Source organism: Leptosomus discolor, chromosome 6 (assembly GCF_034619465.1).
Source record: "Leptosomus discolor isolate bLepDis1 chromosome 6, bLepDis1.hap2, whole genome shotgun sequence".
NCBI lineage: Eukaryota > Metazoa > Chordata > Aves > Leptosomiformes > Leptosomidae > Leptosomus > Leptosomus discolor.
In genome coordinates, this window is record NC_141396.1 from 30,929,764 (window position 1) to 30,956,045 (window position 26,282).

The 26,282-nt window shown below is 37.3% G+C and overlaps 1 protein-coding gene across 3 annotated transcripts in view; it reads right to left on the bottom strand.

Annotated features, from left to right (window-relative positions):
• Positions 1–26,282, bottom strand: part of PARG (poly(ADP-ribose) glycohydrolase) — a 69,774-nt gene that overhangs the window by 24,524 nt on the left and 18,968 nt on the right. For all 3 annotated transcript variants that reach the window (XM_086467425.1, XM_086467424.1, XM_086467426.1), the window contains 3 exons: positions 17,069–17,161; positions 14,756–14,913; positions 1,549–1,628 (listed from right to left, as the gene is read on the bottom strand). In XM_086467425.1, the coding sequence (XP_086323551.1) occupies positions 1,549–1,628; positions 14,756–14,913; positions 17,069–17,161 (331 nt within the window). The remainder of the gene's footprint in view (positions 1–1,548; positions 1,629–14,755; positions 14,914–17,068; positions 17,162–26,282) is intronic.

Consider the following 26,282-nt stretch of genomic DNA (forward strand, 5'->3'; position numbering starts at 1 on the left):
CTTTCAGTAATCAAGTGCTTTTCCGCAAGGGAACTCTTGGTATCAGTGGCATTATTTTACAAATTAAGCATTCGCCTTTTGAGCACAAACTCTTCAGCTGATACAGTCTCCACTGTGCTCTTCTACAAGGAATTAAATTACTATGGTAATTTACAGAGCTAAGTTACTTCAGTCTTACTAATTCCTTGGACTTAGAGAACAAGGAATTAGTAAAAGAGAACAAGAAATTGTGTCTTTTAAAGGTATGATAGGAATTTCTAATTCAAGAACAAAGCATTCAAGAATCTCATTAAATATTAAAGTTATAATGTTAAGAAATTTAATACAGCAGTTTCATAAAGCACATTCCATACAGATTTCAAATGCACAGGGGGTCAATGACAGCTGCATAAATTTAAGATTTGGTTTGCATGAAAACATTATTACTCAAATATAAAACAAAACCGGTACACTATATCTCTTCAGTCCCACACATAGATCACAATTTACTTTCTATCTCAAGAGATATAGTTCTATTCTCATTGCTGAAAACTTGATAGCTGAAACAGAATGTAGCTGTATTTAATTTGTGGTGAATTAAAATCATGAACTGAAAATGGAATGAAGCAAGTAAAGGGATTTTTATATTTAATAGCTTAAAGCTGTCTTTCTTTTAAAACAAACCATTTTTCAGATTTTTGAGAATATGAAGCTAATAGTGAAATACCGATATGCAAAGGAAAAAACCTTTAAAAAATACTGTAATAAGGATATTGCTGCAGATGTGATGTATGCTACTGCAGTAAAATCTCTTTCTCCCCCAAAATACAATATATAAGCTCTGGTACAGTTCTCACAAAAATAAAACTGTTTTTGAAGGCTTATGCAGATGTTCAAATTCATGGTAAGAACAGAAGATCTGACCAAGCACACTAAGGAAAATATCACACTAACTTCTAAAAGAGTCAGGGATATGTCATGTCTTGCTATCACTTGTTTCATTTGAACTGGGTAAACTTCACAAAAGCTTTGCTTTGGAAAAATAGAAGGGAAAAACCTGAAATGTCAACACAAGTAGGGGAAAATCTCTCAGAACTACAAACACAGTCAGAAGACTGAATGTGCATACTGCAGGAAATGTGAAGCTTGACTCTGAATCTTTAAGCCTGGGATTTTAATGACTACATACAGTGCTAAGTTCCCTCTACATTCTCACTCTGATACAGTGCAGCAAGTAGTTCCATGTACTACAAATGTTATATATATATGTGTGTGTGTATATATATATATATATAATGGGGACAGAAAATGTATCTCTATATATTTTACACATACCCCTATACATATATGTATCTCTAAAAAAAAGAAAACAGAATAAGCTCTGTGCAAAAAATTTAATGGCATCCATCATCTATATGAGAAGTGACATTAATATGAGTATCAGTGTACTTAGCAAGCTGGCTTTTGTTACATGTTTCCATCATAATGCTGCATAGCCATTTCTAAATTTCATGGGATTAAATTTTTCATGTATTTGCTTCGAGCTTAAAAAAAAGAATAGAGGATTACTTTTTTCTGTGACTCTCCTAAAATAGCAGAAAAGTGTCTTAAGTTTCTCAGGTTTCTTTGGTGACCGTCCTTCAAACAATCTGAAAAACAAGAAATAAAAGCAAATAATTAGATTTCAGGGATGTAGGCATAGTAATTGGGCTACTTAGGAATCGTGATTTGATTTTTTTTGACATATTTTGATTAGCCTTGCATTTCAATCATAGAATCATCATAGAATGGTTTGGGTTGGAAGGGTCCTTAAAGGCCATCCAGTTCCAACCCCCCTGCCATGGGCAGGGACACCTCCCACTAGACCAGGTCACTCAAAGCCCCATCCAGCCTGACCTTGAACACTGTCACAGAGGGAGCAGCCTCAGCTTCTCTGGGCAACCTCTTTCAGTGCCTCACCACCCTCACAATAAAGAATTTCTTCCTAATAGCTAATCTAACTCTCCCCTCTTTCAGTCTGAAACCCTTATCCCTCATCCTATCACTACCCTCCCTGACCAAAAGTCCCTCCCCACCTTTCCTGTAGGCCCCCTAAAGGTACTGGAAGGCTGCTATAAGGTCTCCCTGGAGCCTTCTTCACGCTGAAGAACTCCAACTCTCTCAGCCTGTCCTCACAGGGGAGGTGCTCCAGCCCCCTGAGCATCTTCATGGCCTTCCTCTGCCCCGCTCAAACAGGTCCGTGTCTTTCTTGTGCTGGGGGCGCCAGAGCTGAACACAGCACTGCAGGTGGGGTCTCACCAGAGCAGAGCAGACAGACAGAATCCCCTCCGTCGACCTGCTGGCCACGTTGCTCTTGATGCAGCCCAGGATGCGATTGGCTTTCTGGGCTGCAAGCGCACATTGCCGGCTCACGTTCAGTCTTTCATCCACCAGCACCCCCAAGTCCTTCTCCCCAGGGCTGCTCTCGATCCACTTATGGCCCAGCCTGTGTCTGTGCTTGGGATCTCCCTGATCCAAGTGCAGGACCTTGCACTTGGCCTTGTTAAACTTCGTGAGGGGTGCCTGGACCCACTTCTCCAGCCTGTCCAGGTCCCCCTGGATGGCCTCCCTTCCCTCCAGTGTGTCAACCACACCACACAGCTTGGTGCCATAGGCAAACTTGCTGAGGGTGCACTCAATCCCACTGCCCAGATCACCAATACTTTACCGTGGAAAGAGCTCTCTAGACAGACCCTTTGTAACATGGGTCTCGAGTAGCAGCAAGCTTGTTCCCTTGCTAAGTTTGACGAAGATGCTAAACAATTGCCTATCTCACTCATACTAATTCTGTAACGTCAAAAAAATGTCATTTCAATACGAACACCCAGGAAAGTTACCAGTTTTATTTGCAACAGACTGGCTTGGATTAAAAGAAGTGACCAAGTGATGAAAACACGTATGTTGAGTACTCCAAGATCCAAATGTCTTGCCCTACTTTCAGCTCAGTGAGTTGCAGAGATGAATTAATGCAACCATATTGCTTTCAAGAGTTGCACTGCACCAGCAGCATTCATAAAGAAAAGAACTTACCCCCAACAGAAACAGCTTCATCCACTGAGCTACTACTGGCATTCTAACTTTCATCTGTAAAAACCTAACCATTAAAAAGAAACATCCTATTTTTAGCCACTAAGTGAATGTATTCTTTTAAGGTTAGATGAAATACTTTTACTGCATCATCTTGCCTTCCAGCAACTGGAACATGTATTACTTAATTTCACTTCCAACAAAGTGATAAGGCATTGTTATTGACAACACATAATGGAATTTTTCTGGAAGGAAGAATAGCAGTGACTTCAGAAATAATATCCTTTGAGTAGGACATTCACTAAAATATGTCTGATACAGTGAAAGCCCTGAGGACATAAGATTCCCCCCAATAAACAGTCTAAGTAAAGGAACGACACAACATTATTTCTTTCTATATACTGGAATGACAACCAGCCTTTAAAACCAGAATGCTGTCAGGTGAATTTAGCTTTCAGTAGTGAAGTGAACCAGATTTTTTCAGTATTTAAAAATTCTTATGAAGCATACATCCTGAAGACACCAATTTCATCCAAAATCTATAAAGTCACAGAAGCTAATTTAAAAAAAAGGTTAAAAAGGTTTTGTGAAAACTTTATTCTTTTAACAACGAATAAGGAGTTTAAGAAGGCAAACTCCAGACTTATACACTCTATTTTAAAAGGGGCCAATATGCAAGTTCTATCAAGGGGTTGCGCTTGCATAACTCAAGGGGTTCGTAAAAGAAAGAGATGATGTGTCTCTGTGTGCAGGTCTTGCCTAAATACATGATCTCTAAACTTTTATCTGGAAGACTCATTTGGTATGAATCCTTTAAATTGGTTGACTGGTTAATCTACTAGACCAGTCATGCTTTTACTAGTTTTTTTGCCTCTTTACATCAAATTGAAATCTTGCTTATGTTGCAAACTCTCAGGAGAGAGTTCTTCATGTCACAAAGGTGATACATGATTCGACATAACCAGCAGACAAGGCAGGAGAAGTCCAGAACTGGAAAAATCTATGCCTGAAATAAGTCAGATCAAGCTAAAAGGCAATGGCAAGGCAGATGAACTTGGTTTTATGCATTGTAACTACTCACAAAAGGCAATCACTCTGTCGAGCAGGGAATTTCAACAATTTTTTTTTTTTTAAAAAAAAGTCTGAATCATTCAACATTAGCCTGTCTTTTCTCTTGTTGCAAGCTGTGATAACTAACTTTTCTGTATCCTCTGGGATCAAAGCTAAAGTAAGGCTGATTTGCTTCTGAAAAATCTGATTTACAGCAGATAAATATTCCCAAAACACCATCTATAATTACTATAATGAGAACAGATATCTGTATTTCTGTTCTAGCCTTATATAGCTGGGTAAAAACCACAGGGCATCACAAAAGAATTTGAAAAGCTCTGGATTCTGGCATAGGCATCCCTTGTTGTAAAGGGATATTCCATACAGTGGGGATAGAAAGATACTGTGGCATTCAAAGTTATCTGTGTTTTGACCCAGCAGCTATATGCATCCAGTTACAGCACGCATCAGATCATCTACAGCAGTTAGCCCAAGAGCTCTCATCACCTTTCTCCTCATAGTATTTGCTTTTCTTTGCTATGACATAACAGAAATTGTACCTTCTTTTTGAAAATCCACTGTTAAACACTTTTTTTTTTTAATTTAAAATAACAGTGGGCAACACCAGTCCTGCACACATTTTAAGACTGAATCCACCACAAATGTTTGTCCAAAACAGAACACGCTCATAAAAGCATAGCCATTTATGGCAGGTTGAAGACACCATGTCTTACGATTAATACGCTTGGATTTACTTCATATTTTCTGTGTCTAGCATTCACCTTTATTAGTGAGCTAGCGGCAAACTGAAGAAGGCTATCTGCAACCATGATTAGGAATTTGTTTTAAGGCCCATCAGACCAGTGGAAAAATCCCCACAGATTTTAATGGGCTACAAATTAGCCTTAAACCCTCATAGTATCTAACTATTTAAAGGTATTGATATTCATTAAGTTGAAATTAATTGCTTCATACATTCTTTTAAATTTCCACAGAAATCGTATCATAATGACATCAGCGATTCAGAAGACTTCCACCAAGCTATACCAAAGACAGAAGAAAAACACAAGAGAAAAACCAGGACACACACCCCCCACCACACACAGGCAGCCAAGCTTGCTTAAGCATAGCACAAAGTAACCAGTCATCTTCGTGAACGCAACAGTAAAAGCAAGTGGTATTTACCACAATCAAAAATGGCCCAGTCCTGCCCCATTAATCTGAGGATGTAACATGGCAAAGTTATGAACATTTTAACCTTGAACCTTACTTCTGAAATGATCAATTAGGGAACATCATGAGAAGTTTTATTTCTGAACCAAATATCTCCTCTTATTTTGAGGAACCAAGCTAGATGAGGGCACCAGTAAGATAAAAAAATAAAATTCTTCCTCAAGCTCTGAGACACAGATTCTACAAAAAAAAACCCCACACCCACAACCCCATACCCAAAAGCCTAAGTGGAAACCACATAATCAATCTCCTGAGAGAAGAACCTGAGGCCAAAACCCATTAATTCCAATTAAAGAACTCATCCAAATGAAGTGCACTGTAAATCAAATGCAGAGCACTGCAAGCCCACTTTCAGTCGAAGTAATTGAAATATTACTGGCAACTGCATATGTAAGCGGTTTTGCTTTGCACAAGATGTTCCCACTGCCATCAGCTAACTTCAATTTAGCAGACAGAGGAGCTAAGAAAGCTTGCAGGGCTGATCACCAAACACAGCTGCAAATTTATCTCTGGCTCTCCGGCTTTCAAGCTAGGGTAGCAGCAATGTTAATCAAAGACAAGACCTTTACAGAGGTACACTTAAGTATTCAAGGAATCAAGGTCAGAGATTTAAAAACATAAGCAAGCAGATGTGTGAACAGCGTTGTAAACACAAAGCAGATTCTTAAAGTCATTGTGGCTAAATTAAAAATTTTTCCTAGCAAATATTCAGACACTTAATTCAATTGTTCTGAAGAGAAAACCTATCTGAGAAATAAAAGGTTAAAAATAGTTAAAAACTGGGAAAGTGTAAAAAAAATTTTCTTTTAGATTACTTTACAACTGTGAGTAAACATAGAATAGTTACAAGGCAATAGTTTATACTATTTCAATAATTACAAAAACATGCACATTTGCACTACTGTTTTCCTAAAATTTTAGGGTGGAAAAAAGCATTTTTAAAGTGTAATCTCATTGACTGCAAACTCAAAATTGTCTTATTTTCAACCAACATTTCCACCTTAGAGAAAGCTGGAGCCAAAAGCTCTAAAGAACCTGCTCTGAAGTCCTTCGAGTGCTAAGCAACAAATCTGCAAGCTACTTCAAAGGGTGCATTTCCAATGACGCAACATCAACATGATTTAACAGCATTACGAGCTACACAAAAGTGACCTTGGCACGCATATAGTTTACTGAGGAAAAGTTGAAACAGCTTAAGTAAACAGTTCTGAAATACATTGTTTCCAATTAAAGTATAATAAAAATACAGTAGTTTACTTGTAAAATTTAATTTTCACAGAGCTAAACTGATCCCTTGATGTTACTTGAAGAACTGGCACCACTAATTTTTTACAAGCTGAAGGAATCATTACAATCATGCAGTTTAACCTCCCAGTTACGTAATTTCATATTGGTATTTCCATCCCCAGTATGTACCTTCCCATCCCCAGGCTGGGCTTCCTTTAAATGTTTCTTTTCAAAGAGTATAATTATGTCTTTACATTGAACTCAGAATCTATCATAAAACTCCGAAAGCTGCCCACGCTGTAACAATCCACAAAAATTTGTAGTATGGATCATACTTCAAAGAATACTCCCCATTCATAAACCCACGACATTTCACGTGTGCTGTTTGCAAAAGCATGGATACACAATCTGATACTTATGGTCCCCACAATTAACTACATTTGCTTTTTCTTAACTACCACAGGCACTAATAAAAAGTGCCTTTTTCTTTACTGCTATAGTTGAAGACACACTTGTGTTTTCTTGTATTTTAGTGTGATCTCAGTAGAGACAACATAGCACATAAGCAAGTGCAAGACATCTTACTAAAACCTCATTTTTCTCTTACAAATAAAAGTGGAAGAAGGATTTACAAGGAAGTAGTATGGACAGACGAATTTCACCCAGTAAAGGAACTGAGCAGGGGAAAGGATGGAAAGCTAATGCAGAAATGAAAATACTAGATAGATCTCTTCAACCTCAAGAACAGAGCTAACCACTAAATAGAGCTTTAGTCTAATGCACAGGATGACAAAACACTTGGAAAAAAAGAATACACCAAGCATCTTGTTTTTTGTATCCTGCTGCAATTCAAGCCCAAGCTTATCTGACGTATACATGTAGGGGTGGAAATACTATGCTTACGTATGTTACTGTCAAACTTGGATTACTCTCCATGTGATCTGAAGGCTATTTGCATTAAAAGGCCGAGCATTCTCAATTGCTAGCAATCTCAATGGCAACGACTAAAATCTCGTACCAATACACTGAACCCTAAAGGAAAAACTAATACGGAGTTGAATGGCACAATAAACTCATCATTTAGGATTACACTGGTTGCACTGAGCAGCACACAAGAAGCATCTCTCCCATCATTGTCCTGCAATTTGTCGGGAATCCTTGGGGGCGGGTGGTGTTTCTATGAACAGAAAAATAAAACTCCCTTTTATTTTTTTGAAAAACAGTATCATATTTGTAATGAAGATTTTTTTTTTAAGCTTTGATTTACAATGCTAAGCACAGTTGATCAAAACACTTTGTTTCAGTAAGAGTTCTATCACAATATTATCTGACAACTCTATTCAAAGTGTTCAAGGTGACCTTAGTCACATGCATATTAAGGACTACCTATAGATAATAGTGTATCTAATGTCTAGGAAATCCATATGCATGAATGTGCACAGAGAGGGAGAACCCATCATGTAAGTGTTGGAATGTGTATATAATTATGTGTGCTTGTCACATGATTGCACAGAATAAAGAACATTCTCTTTCACTCTCTAAATATATGAAAGCAATTCAGCCTACCATATAGGAATAACTGCAATTACATTAATTACCTGTATCCTTTACCTTGAAGTATTTTCCGAGAAAGCTGTTTCAGTTGATTATGTATTGGGTAGGGTTCCCTCCCATACAGAAATATTTATCTAAAGCTTCATTTCAATGAAAAAGATGGAACATAGTTACAGTCAGTTACTGGTCTAGGACTTTTCATGAAGAATGGAGTTGAAACAAGTGTTTCATTGCTTTGTTTACATTCCCCTTATCAAGTGAAATTACACAAGGTTTCATTCCTGCTTAGATACCTGTATCTTGTGAATAGCAATACCCCAGATCCACTCTGGTCTCCAAAGCACCCCACCGGGTATGCAAGACAATCCACTAGGATGCAGGAAGAAAATATTTTTGTACCATTCATAAAATTTTTTAAAATAGTGTTTATTTCACCTTTACCTCATCTCTTTTTTTTGGTGCATGTTTTAGAATGTAATATATTAACACAGTAGTACATGTATGTAATTTATAAGTAAATAAATATGTGTATATTGGGGTGTATCCTCAAAAACATTTACTCATAGGCACATGCAATCAAATTTGGAGACTATTCCCATAGGCAGCTTTAAATACTTAAATATCAATTATATAATGTAAGATGAGGAAACCATAGCAAATTTCAAATGGAAAATTCTTATATGCAATATAAAATATAAACGCTTATAGAAAGTCCTGCAGCCATTGAAAATACTTTAAGTGAGAACTAAGAGTAAAGCTATTCAGAACATCTGGACTTCAATTCATGAAATCTGGACTTCATATAAATCAGAAGCAGAATAATCCAGATGAGAAATTCCTCACAGAGAGAAGAAAGGCAGACAAATTAACCAGCTCTCTGATGGCACAAAAGGAAATGCCAGTGTCCAGATCTTGCACTTCCTGATAGAAAAACACAGCACAACCTTACACAAGTCAGGTACAGCAACCTCAGTTCTGCTTTTCTGGTGCCAAGTGTATGCCTCTCCCACTAACAACATGAATTCCGTCTTTCTGTATTAAAACTGTCTCCCATTTCTCTGTTTATACAGGATTTACAGTTTTTGAGTTCCCTCACATCAAGTAGACAAACCCCATTACATTCAGTAATTCAGCCTCACAGGAAATTTCTTATTTACTGTCCTGTGTCACAGGTACGAGCTGTTGTAATCTCAAAGTTATTTAAGAACATCCTACTATTCAACACTCTTATGGTTAATTAGGGTTTAATCTCTGGATTAAATAGTGACTTTTAATTTTTGTATAAAAAAAAAATTGACTGACGTAGTTTTGTTGGCAATCTAGACACAAACTATCTTTCTGTCTCACATTCACATACACCCACATCTCTACTCTCTCTGCTTTTCATTTTGTACTTTTGTTCATTGTGGCAAGTAACCTGGAGCATTGTAAACCCGTTTCAGGAAAAAGTTTTGTTGATTTAGGAGTCCTAAAATACATCAGATTGATGACATTATAAAATGCTAACTCCAAGTACTGAACACCAAAGAATAGCAGGGTAAAATGTATTACCTGGAGGATCAAACCCAAAGACATCCCACAACATGGCACAACTAAGTTCTGGACTAAATTACTATGTTCAATAAGCTAACAAAAAAATATTCACGTTGAGCACTGTTTTAATCACCGCAGCAAAGTAATTACACCAGACTTGTTAAGAATAGCATCCCTTTAAAGTTGTCTATTTAAAGAGTATTTCATCATCTACCACACACAAACATTGATTTTAAATTTTTCAGAAAATTATACTCCACTTAAAGTATTCCATCCAAGGCTAGTTAGAACACATACCTAAGGCAGGCATAACAGAATCAGTTTTGTAGGATCAGTGCCTGTAAACTCAGAAACCCTAGAATCACTCTTCAGAGGAGAAATGTATCTCCCAGTCCAAAGCAAGTTCTCTCAAAGTCACTAGCTAATTTATTCCCCACAGAATACTCATTAGTGTGGCAAAACCGATGCTGTTTATAAAGAGAGAATTGCATTACTGGTAAATCAGATTTCAATTCTCCTGTATAAACGTACTATACAGTTTGCCAATTTCCTTTCATATATTATACATTCCATAGAAGATATATATATCTTAACTAGTGGGGTTTTTCCCCTCATTTCCAACCACTTGAAGTTACTTTAAAGGTTTGATAAAGATTAAGAAATTTAGTCCTAGTGGAATACTGGCGGTTTCAGACCAGAGCATCCACCAATATATGTGCCAAAAGATTCACTAGGTTTATGTCATTAGACATACTACCTCCAATTATGAATTCAACCTCAATTGTTTTGATAGGAGCTATTACGGATGCATAGTATCTCCAGTTTATCTACAGCAGTTTTCTGAAAAAGGAAAACATGCAAGTTATTGTAACTTGACACAACACCTAAGAACAGATCTGTAGCAGTTAAGATACAGGTCTGATAATTTGGTCAACAGGGGAAGAAAAATCTTGACAGTGCAGAGTCTTGTGAGACAGTGGACGGTATCTGTTTCAGCGTCTCATAAAAAGTAAATGCAAGAAAGCATAGTTCAATCTTATCTTTAATATATTTCAAGATGATATATTTTTAATGAAAGTTATGTTAAATCACAAACAAGATTAATTATGAGAATTAACACAAGAAACTACATTAAACTGTGCAACCAGCATCATAATTGTAGCAATGATCTCAGAAGAGTCAATGCAATTCATACTCTACATTCAACTAGCATGCAGCTTCCATAGAAAATTTATCAGTAAGAGGAATAAAACAGCAAATGTAACTATTTCTTTCTTTTGTGACGGGATATTTTTGCATAAAGCTGTCCAATCTATTTCCATCATATATTATAGAAGTGTTTTTAAAAAGAAAAATTGAAGTCTTTAAATTTAGCTCGGTATTTTGAATGGAAGCAGTGTTCTATGCTATCTAGTATCATCTAATGTTTGGCCACTGAGCAGATGCCATTCCATCTGCTAGAACTCATAAATATTAAAGCTCTCAAAGTTAAACTACAAATTCCATTTTATTAACTACATTTGAAATGAATTGTTATTAATGACTTAAGTATCATAATAGACCAATACTTGCCAAGTAGAAAAGGGAAGAATTCAATTAAATTACTGAGTATTTCATTATGCACAGGTGACTTTCAGTCTGTAGTACGATGAACAATCAAAATAGACTGTCAGTGTCACAACATACTAAGTGCTTCAGTGTCAAAAGAGGCATGCTCACGTTTTTTTTCTCCTCTCATCCAGCAAGACCAACAGGCAAGAGAGGAGAGGTAAAGCATAGATGACTTATGTTAACACTGACACATACAATGGCCTTCCTCCCAGCCAGCTGGAGTTATCAGCACACACACCAGCATCCAAACAACTTTCCATCATCACTGTAGTAACAGCGCCAAGTAACTGGTGTACCATTAAATGCTTAACAGAGGGAGAAAAGGAAAAAAGAAAGAAAAAGTAAATTCTCAGTATCTTGCACTGACTGTCTGTTGTTTTGTCAAACAGATTTGTACTTTGGGGGGTGCAGAAGTAGAAGTCACAATATGCTAGTTAATACCACATAAAAACCTAGCGCAGGGAGAAGACTGAGAGGGAAGAGGGAAAATGACAGCATTTAAATGGAGATACCATAACTATTATATAGTGTATGAAAAGGTACTAAAGTTTTAAGTCTGCATAAAGTGAGCTGATAAATGACTGCTGTGTAAAACTGAAAACACAAGAAAGAAACAGCTTACACAGTTGTGTTTCTAACTTAAGGCACAAGTTTGATTTTTTCAGTCTCAAAGAATTGAGGGGAGGGGTGGAAGCCTGCTGCAGGAACATAGAAAGTGCATGCACAGGGGAACTGAGGAACACCACACCTGCTAAAGAAAAAAAATCCCTCAAATTCTAGCATCCGCTCAGTAATTTTGCTTCATTATGAAACCATGGCAGATTATTTCGTTGTACCCAAAGAACAAAGTCATTCATTCACAGTCATACAGCAGATGAATTATGCTGAGGAAGGAACTAAGTCTGGAAAAAGCTGCAGACCATAATACTGTGGGGAGAAAGGGCTGCCGTGTGGAACAATCTGTTATACCCATCCCCAATCAGACAGAGCAGAGCAGTAGCCTCCAAAGCCTTTACATCAAAATGTTGTTATAAAGAGGAAAAGAAGGTCACAAACATTTTGACTTCAGTCACTGCCTATTGCCTTTTGAATACATCCAGCTTTGCAAAAGGCTTGTTTGCAAGAGCTGAAAATACACACTGCAACAGACCAAACCTCATTGTCCTAACAAGTCTGAAAAAACAGCTGAAAACTGACATTTTATTTTCTGTCCTTGCTGCTAAAGAACTAACTTTTAAGGGCGAGAAGATACAAGGTTGACAGGAGGAAAAAGAAATAGGATATTAATCATCCTCCTTCTCCCCCCTCATTTTACATTTCAACTAAATCAGGTTACATACAGCAGCACGATAGAAAACTGTAAATTCTTGTAGTACTCTCCACCACTTTCTCTCCCACTTCCTTTTGCTTTTATCCTGCCAGCCCCCCTCTCACTGACACACTCTCTCTTATTTTATCCACTGTGTCACACCTTGTATTCTACTTCACTAATCTGCTCACTATCAAATGCAAAATACACTGCAGGGGGGAGACATTTTGTTCCAACAAATGCTTAAGTAAAAAAAGGACTAAAACAACAGGACTGAAAAAGGAAACTATAATTACATAAAAATCGCATAAATGGGCAAACACTGAGGAAGAGCCACTTTTAATCCTCAAGAACCAGAACACATTAGCTTCCCTTCTTTTCTCCAGTTTGGCAACAATATTCTTGAATAAAAATGGCCTATGTGAGTAAAAGCTGAGTATTACCTCATCCATAATGCAAGACAAAGGCCTGAATGTTATCTGCTGTATTACCCTTCTTAAATAACATTTCTGGAACTTAACTATGAGTGATAGCACCAGGAAGCCAAGTCAGAAAACAAAGGACTGACTCGAACAGGGTAGAAATCAGAATGGTTAATACTTTACACTGATCATTCTTTAAGTCTATGGCAGGAAATAATTTGACAAGGCTTTTCTATGTAAAAGTAGTTCAAAATATTATGCCTCAAGTTAACCACTAGTATTAAAGTGTGCTACCGTGACTTTACATTGCTGTGCAATGTTCAAAGAAGAGAATATTAATTTACTCCAGTAATTTAACAGCATTTTATTCTGTAGTTGGTAAGAATTTAACTGCTTGATTTACAACATGAAAGTTACGACAAAAACTGGTACATTAAAGTCCTTTACAAAACCATAAAATTCAGCTAGAAGTAGCTGGTGTGAACAGAACTCCTTCCAGAACTTTACTGTCCTCTTTCACTGCTCTCAACATAAATCTTTTTTAATGCATGGATAGCACTCTTCATTTATCTATTCTTACAAACTAATGGTGGAAAAACATGCTGAATTGTATGGCACATTAATGTCTACCTGGACTTCTCTTCCGTAACCCACTGCACTGTTGGAATAAACACCAAGACAGTGACCATGGTCGCTCCTCTGAAATACACAGTATAAACCTGTGCTAGTCCCTAAAGACAGCAGGCACAAAACCCATTATTAGTACATTGGCATGCCTAACAACTTATTCCAGGAAGTTCTAGTCTAACATAGCTCTTACGACACACATACCCAAGTGTGCTGGATTACAGTATTTTTATATTTCATCTCAGTTTTCAGGGCATATGCACTACATATGTTAACTGTGAGGAATAAGAAAAAACTCTAGATCAATAATCTATCCAAGCTCTAGACTAATAAACTTAATGTTGACCTACACAGACTTGTATGGAAATGCCCAGAAGACTACAAACTCTCATTTCTGATTTACAAATCCATATGAACCACAATATTTTGCAGCAGGAAATGTCTCCATACTCTTCCCCCATTTAAAACTGAAATAAGCATATTTTAAAAATAAAAGGTGTGAAGAAAAATTCCTAACCAAATCCATAAGCTAGCATTGAGGAAAAACGAATAAGCGTTTGTTTAGAAATCACAGCAGTGACCAGATTATTGTGGTCTTGAAACTTTTTAGGCTAATTTGGGGCAAAAAGGACAGGTTTATTTTAACATGCAGCTCTGCTACTGCCTTAAAATGCTAAGAGATTGTATGGAAGCATCAAGTCCTATTGATCTGACTCAATGTGCAGTTCAGCACTGCCGACACAAAGGAGACAACAGAAACATAGCTGGGGAAACACTGAGTTTAAATTTAAATACATATAGAACACTTGAAGCACAACTGAAATATACCATTTGCAGATGAATGGCTTATGAGGAGGTAGGGAATTGTATCAGCCTAATTATGCCAGAACAAGAGCGTGTCTGCGCATATGTATGCATGAGAAATACAAAAATTTGGAATACTGAGCATATCTTTCTGTGCACAAGATCCTTTCTTACATAGTTGCATAGTTTTCTTGCCCCTTAGAGGTAAGCAGAAAAGACAGAAAGCAAACTACTGAAATTAGTGACAGAAACATGAAAGAAACAATGAGTTTCTCCCTGAAATAACAACAATATTTTCACTGAAGGGTTATCAGCTTCATTTACTTCGAGTGCGCCATACCTGTTGAAGTTAATATCTGGATAACTAGAATACTCAGACTTCATCTTCGCATTGCGACGTGGAAAAGTACAGAAGAAAGCATTGGCTAGAAAACTAGCAATCTGTTCCTGTGACATCGTGATGGAGTGATTCATCTTTTGTTTCAGTAGAGGTATTGGCTACCAACAAAAGAAGTGAGGGGGAGGGAGGGGCAGGAGAGAAGGGAGGGAAGGAGAGAGACAAATAATTAGCTTAGCCTTTTAAAAGAAAGAACAGGAGCACAAAATTACATTTGTTAAATTAGAGCAAAAGTAATTTAGGCCACTGGTGAACCCTTTAATCAGCAGCACCATTAAAGCCAAGAACAGTTTATTCAAGACAATTCAGAAAAAGCTTGCTTGACAAACTGCAGATTTCTAATCAATAATAAAAGAAAGACCAAGAAAACACAACTTATCAAACAAATCCATGGGGAATGGGGGGGGGGGGGTAGGGATAGATGGGATGTTGCAAATTCTAGGCAATCTTAAAAACTCAAGTACAAACCCACTTTCAAGAGCTGCATAGTTAAGAACCCGTAAGGAATGCTTTCAGCTACAGATATCATGCTTTGTAATTTACAAAGAAATGTAGAAGTCGTGCCACAGATCATCATCCTATGACTTGCTTGGAATTTTTTTTTCCATCCTACTTGGAGGAATAACACTGATACAATTTGCAGAAAGTACATGATTATCCATTCTTTTATAATCAGAATGAACAAAAACCTCAGCTTCACTTTGGTCTTCAGTTTGGAGTTTTATTTAACTCAAGCCAGAGTTTCTTTAACGTAAAAAGAAACAAAGGGGCAGGAGAAACCAAAAAACCCCTGAAGTGTTATACATCTTTCATTTTATCAGGCTTTAGCCTCCTGATTTTGAATTTTCGCTCACCACATTCACAGCACTTTATTTTGAATTATGTGATAATACTGGGGTGTGTGTGTGTGTGTGTGTGAAAATCATTCGGACTGCTAAGGAGTCCAGTAACAATTACGATAAAGCCACTTGATGACAGGAGCAAGAGAACACAGTTTTCACCTCTTCTTTCAGTATTCTCAGCCATCATTAGTCTAGCTCCAGGAAAGCTGAGCAGCTACATTTTAATCCTTCAAATCATGAATACAGAAATTGCTACTAATTTAGACTGTTGAATACACAGCCCTGTTTACTCCACAAAACAAACAAGTTTTCCTTAATTCTTCTAACTACTACATTCACATTCACTGAATCTCATTCTGTCTTTTGGCTATTTAATTAACAAGCTATATTATGATGTCTGAAGTCACACAGCTCTCTGGGTGAAAAAAGCCTCAGAAGCGCTCTCTAGCAAGTTCCACAAGCCTATAAAATTAGAATATTTTGGACAGCTTGCCATCTTGGAACAAATTTAGCTTTATGTCTAACCAGAAAAATTAATCTGACCAAGTTCTTCACAATTTACACTGCCTAGCAGTACATCAGCTTTAGAAAAGGTATTACTACATGAACTTGCAAGTCTTATGTTTAACTTTGTGTTCAGAAACTTCATAGCACTCTCAAAAAAACTTTCTCCACCAAGTAACCAGTAAAAAAACGTTTAAGAAATGTTCTTACTGTAGGACCCCTGCAGCACAACAAAGTAGGGAAAGATTTTCCCTGCTCCCGTCCAACAAAATCAGTTTAGAAAATTGTAACAAAGGAGCTTACAAATTAAGAGTTGTTACCTTGCTAATGTGTTACCTATCATATATACTCACTTACTTGATCAGTCCTATTCTCTTTTATCAGCTTTACTAACTACAGAACTGATCCCCATAACAATAATAAAGAGTTAGTTAAGGTTTGTATGTTTGCAACTGTTGCAATGCTCTAATTAGAATAAAATATGCTCCCAAGTAAACAGAGGCTTTCTGAAAATACTACCAGGATTAAGAGGTTTCTAAAATCAAGAACTAGATGTTTGAAGTTTATTCACGTATTTCAGTTTATAAGTGCGATTTTTCAAACCTGAAAGGTTTCATGGTCATTTCATTTAAGACAAGGAAGAAGGAACTCCAGCCTATAGAAAGGAAAGTGTTACTGAAGTTCAGGCTAAAAATATGACAGTGAGATATATTTTTTTTACATTCTATTTTATTATCATTATAGACTTCCATTGTCCATTCTGCTCCCTAGACCTCAGCTGCATTCAACATAAAACCAATAGCTGTCATTGAGAACACAACATGGTCTTGGTGTTTTGACCTTAGCCATTAATTACAGTTTGTAGAAAAGTGGTCTGACACGGAGCACTTTGCGAGCTGCGTTTGCTTACCTGGGTGCAGATACTAGGGAGACAGAGTGCCAGCTTGACCATATCAGGAAGAATTGACTGGAACAAATGTCGAGCCTCTGCATCTTCAAGAACCTGTTAAGAAAGGGGGCGGGGGGGGCAGGGGGTAGAAGAAAAAAGGCTTTTACTTCAGAATTTACAACTGTACAAAAAGGTTGTGAAAACAGGACCCACCCAGAAGAAACAAGAGACTAAAATGGGTCCTATTAGCTTCATGCAAATCTGTAGCATTCTTCATGTTAGTACCTCACTGTATTTTACCTTGCAATAATCCACTAATTGAAACACAGAAACAACTCTCAAAAGCTGCAGTTCAGAACATGTCACAAAACGTCCTTTAAAGGAACCTTGAATAAGTTATCATTTGAGTCTTTCCAAAGCAGTGAACCAAATTCTCCACTGGTAAAAATCACGACCTAATCACAAAAGTACTGGAACAATTTACTTCACCTTCATATTCAGGTCATAGTCCAAGACAAGCACCTGTGACATTCTCCTGTTAAGGACATATGAAACGCACTGCTGGGTCAGATCAGTGGTCCTCAGCAGCAGCAACAGGAAATGCTATGTAGGAAGAGCATGTAAGCCTGGCCACTTTCTGCTGTTCACCCCCACCATGTTCCCTCAAGAACTATAACTGTTGGATTACATATGTTAAAGGGTGAATTCTGCTTGGTCCCACATGCTGAAATTGCAATCTTTTCAGTCTCTTTCTGTAAGACAGCTGATCCTATGACTATTTTAGCTGCCCCTCTCTACCTGCTCTAACATTCTTCCTGAGAAGGAGAGACCAGAATTTAAAACGCTCCCAAAAACGGGCACACCAACATTTCACAAGGCTTCTCAAACCTTTATAAGGCCAAGTCAAGACCAAGTCACATCAAACCTTTCTTGTCCTATTCTCAACTCCCTTACTGACTCTGTCTGGCCTACTGGTGACATGTTTGGCTATCAAAGCATATCAAGCCAAAGTTTTCAGAGAAAGCCCACGATCTCTCATCTAAGTTGCAACTGCCCGTTCCGCACTCAACATCACATACCCAGAGTTTAAATGAGCCCACTCACATCCACATCCCTGTTCTTGTATCATATACCTATTTTTAAAAGGTGCAAGAGGTTCTTTATGGTAGGCAAGGCTCTTCAAAGAAAAGCTAGAATAGGCACATGAATGGCAGGTCACGAAAAGAAAAGCAACATAAAGCAGTGCAGCTGCAATATGCAAAGCGGCACAAAAGCATGCCATATCCTCAAAAGTCTCACATTCTGCCATATGAATGGGCTGAAGCAAGATCAAACAGAGAAAAGCACATTCTCCATCTTCCTGTGCAGTGGTGCAGTTTTTCCCCTGATCTGGCTGTTAGATTTGCATGCTGCATTTAAGGCAAAAAGAAGGGAGAAGAGAACACACAACTTGCACCACAGCTAGGGAATGGCAGACGAAGGTCACAGTTCAGCCTTCTGCCCCCCTCTCTCCTCTACATCCAGGGAATCTGTATTGAAAAATAATATTCTGTAGTTTTAAAGCCACACTCAGAAGTTGTTGAGACAAGTACCTTCTACCAGTTTCTAGATTAAACTCATGAAAATTCTGGAACTGTGCCTTTAAAACTACAGAATATTATTTTTCAAGTAAAACTGTTAGAAAATAATTGGATTTACTACCAATTTCACACAAAAACAATAGCAGACAGAATGGATGAAACAGCATCAAGGTATTACCAACTTTAGTCTCTGCAACACTTAAGACTAATTGTGAAATCATAGAAAGTGATCTTTTTAGTCATATAATCAAGCTTTGTAATTCATACTTCAATGGAAAGTTTCACACAGGCTTCAGAACATAAAAAAAGATACTAGAAATTTTCTTGAGAAGAGGAAAATATGGTGCCTCTGTTTCAAAGCATAAATGCCAAGCTAAAAATATTGTTCAAAGGCTATCAACTTCTGATCATTAAAATAACTATAGAAACATCTCTGTTCTATTCCCTCCCATTCCAAGTGACATAAAGGCATAAGAGTGCTCAGGAAGTCAAAAAACCAAAACACAAACAAGTGCCCAAATGACAAACAACTTATGGTTGGGAAGTAGGGGAAATAAAACAATCCCAGTGCCTACACAGTTACTTTCTACGGATTATGTATGCTGCTCATGGAGACATACAAACAAGGTTTTAATTTAAAGTTCTAAATCGAAACAAGAACCTACAAAGAACAGGAAGCCTAGGAAACAGGAAAATCATTTGATAGAAGAGGAATCCAAGTAATATACAAATCATTACTGAAAGTCAACTTTTTTTTTTTAAGGTTAAGAAATGAGAGGCATCTAGCGTGCTCTCTCTCTCCTATTGTTGGCTGTATATGCACCTACATATTTACATAGTATAGGTCAGATATTGAAAATTATGACCTAACCTTTGACATAACCTGCTCTAGCAGGAAACTTTACTCTGTTCTTAGGCACAATGATTTTAAGTGCCATAAAGTAACAAAATGAGCATTTAAAGGCTGGAATTTCAGATCTCAAGACATAAAATGAATATGTAAGTTAAATCTATTCAAAACATGACATTTAACCTCAGATGTCTACCAGGCTGTCAAATTCTGATATTCTCTCCCCTTCGGGTAACACTTCCTCTCTTTTAAAGTTGACATATAAATAGTGGCTGCTATGCTTTGCTGACTGCCACTGACTATACAGTATCACTTATCTGGTGACACATTATGGCACTGGACTTTGTCACAGCTGTCAAGACTTCAACCTTTCCTTTATGCTTCTTTGAAAGCAATATAGTAATAGTATGAGACAATTTCTTCCCAAAACAGAAGCAGGGACAGCAATTGCACAGCTCAGCTCCGATACAAAATGCAATACTACAAAGTTCACTCCTTAAACTCCGAAATTCTACTTTTTCTTCTCCTCACCTTCCTAACGTTGCACCAGAACATGCTCTCTTCTCTATATTATTCCTACACTTGACTTTTACTGGATCTCCACTAATGAAAACCTCAAAATTTGGAGCTGTTAATGCCCAGAAGTGTTCTCATTGGACTTCAGACAGATTATTCTTACATGTAAATGACAAACGAGGTGGGACTTTTCTGTGAAAAGTGTTGAGCGCTGTGAAAACCTTACTACATTTTCACAAGATAAGTCACTTAAAGGACCCCACAACTTCAAAAATATGATCATTGTAAGTGCCAAGTTCACAGACATTGCCAAGAAACTCCTAACTCTGCACGTCATTCTCTAACCAAACCACCAAGCATCCCTGTTTTGAATACTCCCCTATTCAGGCACAGGTCTCCTAAACATTACAGGGAAGCACATCAATAGTTTTCAACCTCAAACATAGTTTGTTTCTTCCAGAAACTTATAACTTCACAAAATTGCTGCAGCGAGTAGTCTAAATCTGTTGTTCAACTGCAGGTGCTGGTTTTTGGTAGTTGTTTGAGTTGTGGGGTTTTTTCTGATTTGTTGGGGTTTTTTTGGATGTGTTTTGGTTTTTTTTTTTTTAAAATCAAACCCACATAACCAAAAAAAAAAAAAACCCAACTAAAAAAATTTTTCCCTAAAAATACCTCCTTGGGGAACTACTCAATCCTGTGCTTCCCATTTATATCTTGACGCTATAACCCATTATTGAACACCACCAGTAAGCCAGAAATATGTATCCTTTCTTGCTTTATGTTTCTAGAAAAACTAATTAACTTGAGTCATGGACACATCCATGTAATCACAACTTTCCCTTTCTGCCCGTGAACTCCTTCTGTACACGTAACATTCCTATGAGATTTCTGTGAAAAAGAACACCTGCAAACCCCTGGCTGCTTGGCTTTCATCCTGTTTTGACCACCAGCATGCCACCACAGCTGCAGCTTTGTAGACCAATCACTGTCACTGCATACTCTCAGCTACGCTCAGTGCAACACAGAGCCTGGTTTTATCTGTGACAGCCTTTTCAGACTTTGAAAGCAGCAAAAAAGAACACTCAATCAGAGAAAGTAAAAGGATGTGCTGACACCACGGCTATATTTGACAGACTTCTCACAATGCAAATGCCAACCTGGGAGAACCTAGCAACACCTCAGAGAACACCTGGTCACAGAACTGAATGAAGATTTATTTAGAAGGAAACCGTCTTCAGGAAGCAGTGACTTGTACTGATGTAAAATAAAGCATAGTTAGAGTCACGTTACATATTCTACTTATCTGTTGTTACTGAAAGAGGGATGTGTGATTCTGTTTACCCAAACACTCACCCACCCACCACATTTCACCAGTTCCCATGTTCATCTGATAACTTCCTGAGATCCTTCAGCTTGCTAATGCTACAGGAAAATAACTCGGGGTGGGGGTAGCCTTCCACTGTATTGAGTCGAACCAGCCTACCAAAAAGCCATGTATGATTAAATGTTGTGCAGGGTGGGTGGTAGGTGAAACAGAACCAGCCACACCCCTTGTCAATGGGCTACAGAGGCAGATATCAGTTGCAACTCTGCTCACTGAAAAAGCAGTAATTTTCTAGCCAGCATGAAGCTGTTACAACGACGACCTCACTTTGAGGTAAATCTAGCACAGGAACATCTGTATTGATTCAGTAACCTGCTTTTAACTATGTACAGCCTTTTTCAAGGCTACAGCTATGCAAAGATTAAGAGAAAAGATTGGATATCCATTGTTAAAAAACAGCATTTGTTTTATAACTTAAGGAATTGTAAAATACTAAATTTTTATAAAGGAAAATACATTAAGTATAGCAGTTTTGTTTTTAAACAATTGTTCAGTTTCTCCTTTCCTTATTATGCACACATGTCCTTTTCAGCTTCCTTCAGGATTTGAAATAAAAACAAAAATATATTGTTGACTTTATCCATAGTCCTCCAATCATGCAAAAAATTATTTCAGAATGAAATAAAAGCGAGGGTTCTATCCCAAGGGGAAAGTATATGGAATCAGAGTTGCAAAGCATGACTTGCCTTTTGCCAAAGAAATCACTTGGCAATTGCATCAGTATTTGCACTGGAGTGACTGATTAAATGAACATGACTTAGGGCTCCAGCTCTTAAGACACAAATGGTTCAGCGAGCCGTGGCAGAGGTAAGAGCTCTTGACCAAACCTGCATTGCAATTTTGCAAAATGAACATTTATAATACTGCAGCAAAGAGGTCTGACTAAACACTGCTGTAAGTAATGGCCTCTTGTCACTACAAACCAGTCCTCCAAAACGTAATGAACGAGTATGTCTGACTGTCCTAACAAGAAGGATCTGAGGTAGCATGGGTGATAGTGATGGTAGAGAGTTTAAATCTAATTCTGACAGCTCATCAAATCAAACAAACTGCACATACAGAACATAAATTTGGACAGCTCTGTATCACATGGGAAGGTAGAGTCATCACACCAACAGGCAATCAGCATGCTAAGACAGCAATGGCTTAATGTTCAATTTGTTTGCCTTTATTTCCCCATATTAACTTTTGTGGCAGGATAAGGACCAACTGAACCAATTTCTTAAGGATGAAGGGGAAAACAAGAGGGTTTCCTTCAGACTTTGTGTTTTTTATTTCCCAATTCTAACAGATTTTGACCTCCTGACTTTTTCCTTCCCAGCTGCCATAGTGCCTCATGCACTTCCTTAAAATTGATTTGTTTCAGTTTGTGTTTGTAAGTGCTCTGTACCATCAGTTACTATACTGAACTGTCTTTCCAGTAACAGCTTTCCTAACTATTTTAACGTAAGCTATCATATGGTTAGAGGTGGTAATAGCCTCCTAACTAATTTGACAAACTGCATAACCTCTACGTACTCTATTTACAGTAAGTTCATTCCCCTAACTTAATGAAAAAAGAAAAAGAAAAAAATTATTCCTTATCTTCAGTTTGCCTCAAAAAGTATCTCTGAATATTTTTACAGTGCATTAACATCCACATGACGAATATTTCCAAGTGGAAAAACTTGGCTGCAAATAGAGGTGTAGCAAATAACAGCATATATAGCCTACCCAGGCATAACTTCATTATTAAACCTCCTTCAAGTCTGCAATTCAAAGAAAATAACAAAGAAAAATACATGAACAAACCAATACTATTCACATTCCCACAAAAAGAAAGATTTGCTCAGTGCTGCAGGCAAGGAATATGCAGGTGGAACATGCCACAAAGCCTACGACAACTCAGAATGTTCTCCTGAGAAAAAAAAAATTGCTCAACTTTCATAATTTTGGCAAGGATAACAGGGTAGGCAAAAAACTGAAAGTAAAAATATATCCTTGTCATAAGTCATTACAGAATCCTAAAAGCATACTCAATCTGTTATCTGAAAAAGAAAACAAAAAAGCCTAAATAAGTTCTGATTGGGTGACTTTGAAAACTAAAATATTTAAGTTAATACACCCTTAAAAAGGCAAGACAAGCTTCACTAAGTCATACTCTCTACAAAGCCTTTTCTTCAGGACAGGGAATATATGAATTCTACTTTAAACACATTGTGCCACAACTATCAGTGTACCTGATACCAAGGCAGAGACATTAGGCTGCAGCCCACTAACTTGTATGTCTATGTAAAACGGACTCTTTGTCATAACGTCAAATAAACAAGATTGAAACCTAGAAGCAAAGCATGGTGGTGGTGGGGTGCATTTCAGTTCCCATTTTATTAAGTTAATCAACTTCCAAAATTGAAGGAAAGAATACTCTCATCTGCCTCCTTTAGTTCCCTTAAAAATCTAATTCAGTAGGAAACACACTTAGCTGTCAAACCCATCCCATTTCCTGAGCACTTGTCTGATTAGAAACCAAAGGAAGGACAAAGTAATCTTTGGAGGGAATAGAGAAAAAAGTGTAACACTGGATTATGTGGAGAAGAATCTTCTTCCAGAAGAAGAATGCTTCTGACATTTATCAAAACCACAAACTGACACTTCAAAACGAAAAAAGAAGACAGCTTACAAGGCAGAGGTTAATTCATTTTTGTTTAATTTCCCCCCCCGAAGGCTCATTCACGTCTTCTGCCAATTCAACCTTGGAATGATCTCTCAGGTGTATCATCCCTAACAACTGCGGCTTTCTTCTCAAAGCTTTTCAACATTCTAAATAAAATCTCAAAGAAAAACATAAACTTATTTTTCTATCTCCTCTTAATGGCTTTAGAAGCCCAGTTTATACTTCCAAAGTACTGGAAATCTAACCTCTATCATTTTCATTACCAATGAGTGAAATCTGACTCCTGATTCTCTACAGACCACCAACAGACTCTACCTGCATGGTCCTGCAAAGCTATTCTGTCATGAGTAAAAGCATCACAACCATTTCCAAAGCAGCAGCAGAGTCTTGGGAAGAAGAGTCAAATACTGCTTTCTAAATACTTTTGAGTTACTCTTGGGAAATACAAAGTAGTGGAAAGGAGAATTACCTTGTTTCTACAGCACGTATAACATGAGGAAAAAAAAAAAGTATCTTTCACCTGACTGACACAAGCTAAGGGTGAAAATTACATGTTTCTAAGTTCTTTCAAAAGCTTTACCTCTCTAAACACTGTACTTGGGAGGGAATGTTTAATACTCCTGTGATTTTAAAAACATCTGCTAAAAAACATAATGTAGAAGCATTCAAAAGCCATCAGATATTTAACTACAACTTCTTTCAACCACTTTTGAAACTGATAACCTTGGCACTAAAAGCTTCATGAGACAACATAGCTATACTCACCTTACGAAAGCTGTATTTTCTTTAATACCAAAAAAAAGTCAAGCACAGACAGAAGGGGAAAAAGAAGGCACAAAGATAACACAATAGCATTGAAGATTTCAACGAATCTATAGACTATTTTTTGTAAAAAATCCAGTAATTAATATTACATTGGCCATAACCCCTCAGACCATCTCCAGGGTACACACTCTTCCACCTTTGCAAACCTGCTCTTTAAAGAATGCATAGCAACCAGTAACAACCTCCACAATGAAGCAATATAAACAAATTCAGTTTTTCAGATGAAAAAGCAGGAGAAAAATCAGGAATATAGTTAAAATACACTTCATTTATGCCTTCATAGTCATCCTAACAACAGCAATGCCTCTATCGCGTCCTTACTTTCACATAGTTTTTCAGTGAATGTTTCTCTTTAAAGCTTTGACCAGTTTTTATTCTAACTTCTCCAGACATTTAAAAAAAAAAAATCTAAAGGTAAAGCAGCTAAAGAAAGCCACGACAACCAAAAAGAACTCCTCTTGGTCATCTGGGATAGATAGGTAAGCATGGATAAATGATGATTTTCACATAATCCAATGGAAGCGAAAAAATCTGTTATCAGCCTCCTACCCTCAAAACAAAACAAACAAACAAAAGCAAATATCAGAAGATAGCTTTTAAAAACCAGAACATTTATATTTACTAGGGGTTTTTTGGTGTGGGGTTTTTTTTTTTTTAAAAAAAAAAACAGGAGTTTTAAAAAAAAGTCTCAATATATTGAAAAGCTATGGAAGAAATCTTCAGGATGTACCTTTACATTGTCTCAAAACGTTAAGTATCCACAAACACTTAAGACATAATATAATTAAAACTCTACACCTGGTAAGTGTATACATCCCTTCCCTGGTAATTCTGAGTTAATAGTCTGACACAACAGTCATTGTGATGGTGCTTACAAAACACCAGTTAAAAGATACTCAACTGTTTTGCTGAGAAAGTACAGAAAACTAAGAATAAGCCTGTAATTCAGTACTCAGTGTTATTTCTCCTCTACAATGCTCAGCTTCTAATGTTTTGAATGTGTACAAGATGCATATTGCCCCCACCCCAGGAAAGCTCACGTTTTGTTCATTATGGGGATAAATTCCTTTCTGCTACTGTGAAAAGAAAACCCTTCACAGCACACTCAAAAGACCCTTTCAGTTTAGATTGTTAAAAAGGTAATCTGATGTAATGAAAATTGTTTGAAAACATCTGGACTAAAATGAAATCCAGCAAGGAGCAACAGATAGGCTATTTTCAGCCTTGGGACATTTTGTTTCTTGCTTAAAAGCCTACGGTTGTAGCGCTGACATCTCTGTACAATGCTCACTCCTGTTAGTACTGTCCAGACAATTACAAAAATGATTTATCAAAAACCCAGTCACCAGAACAATTTGGTACTTTAAAATTCCTTCTATTCCAGTATCACTGATTACAGCAATCGTTTTTTCAAGCAGGTCATTCGA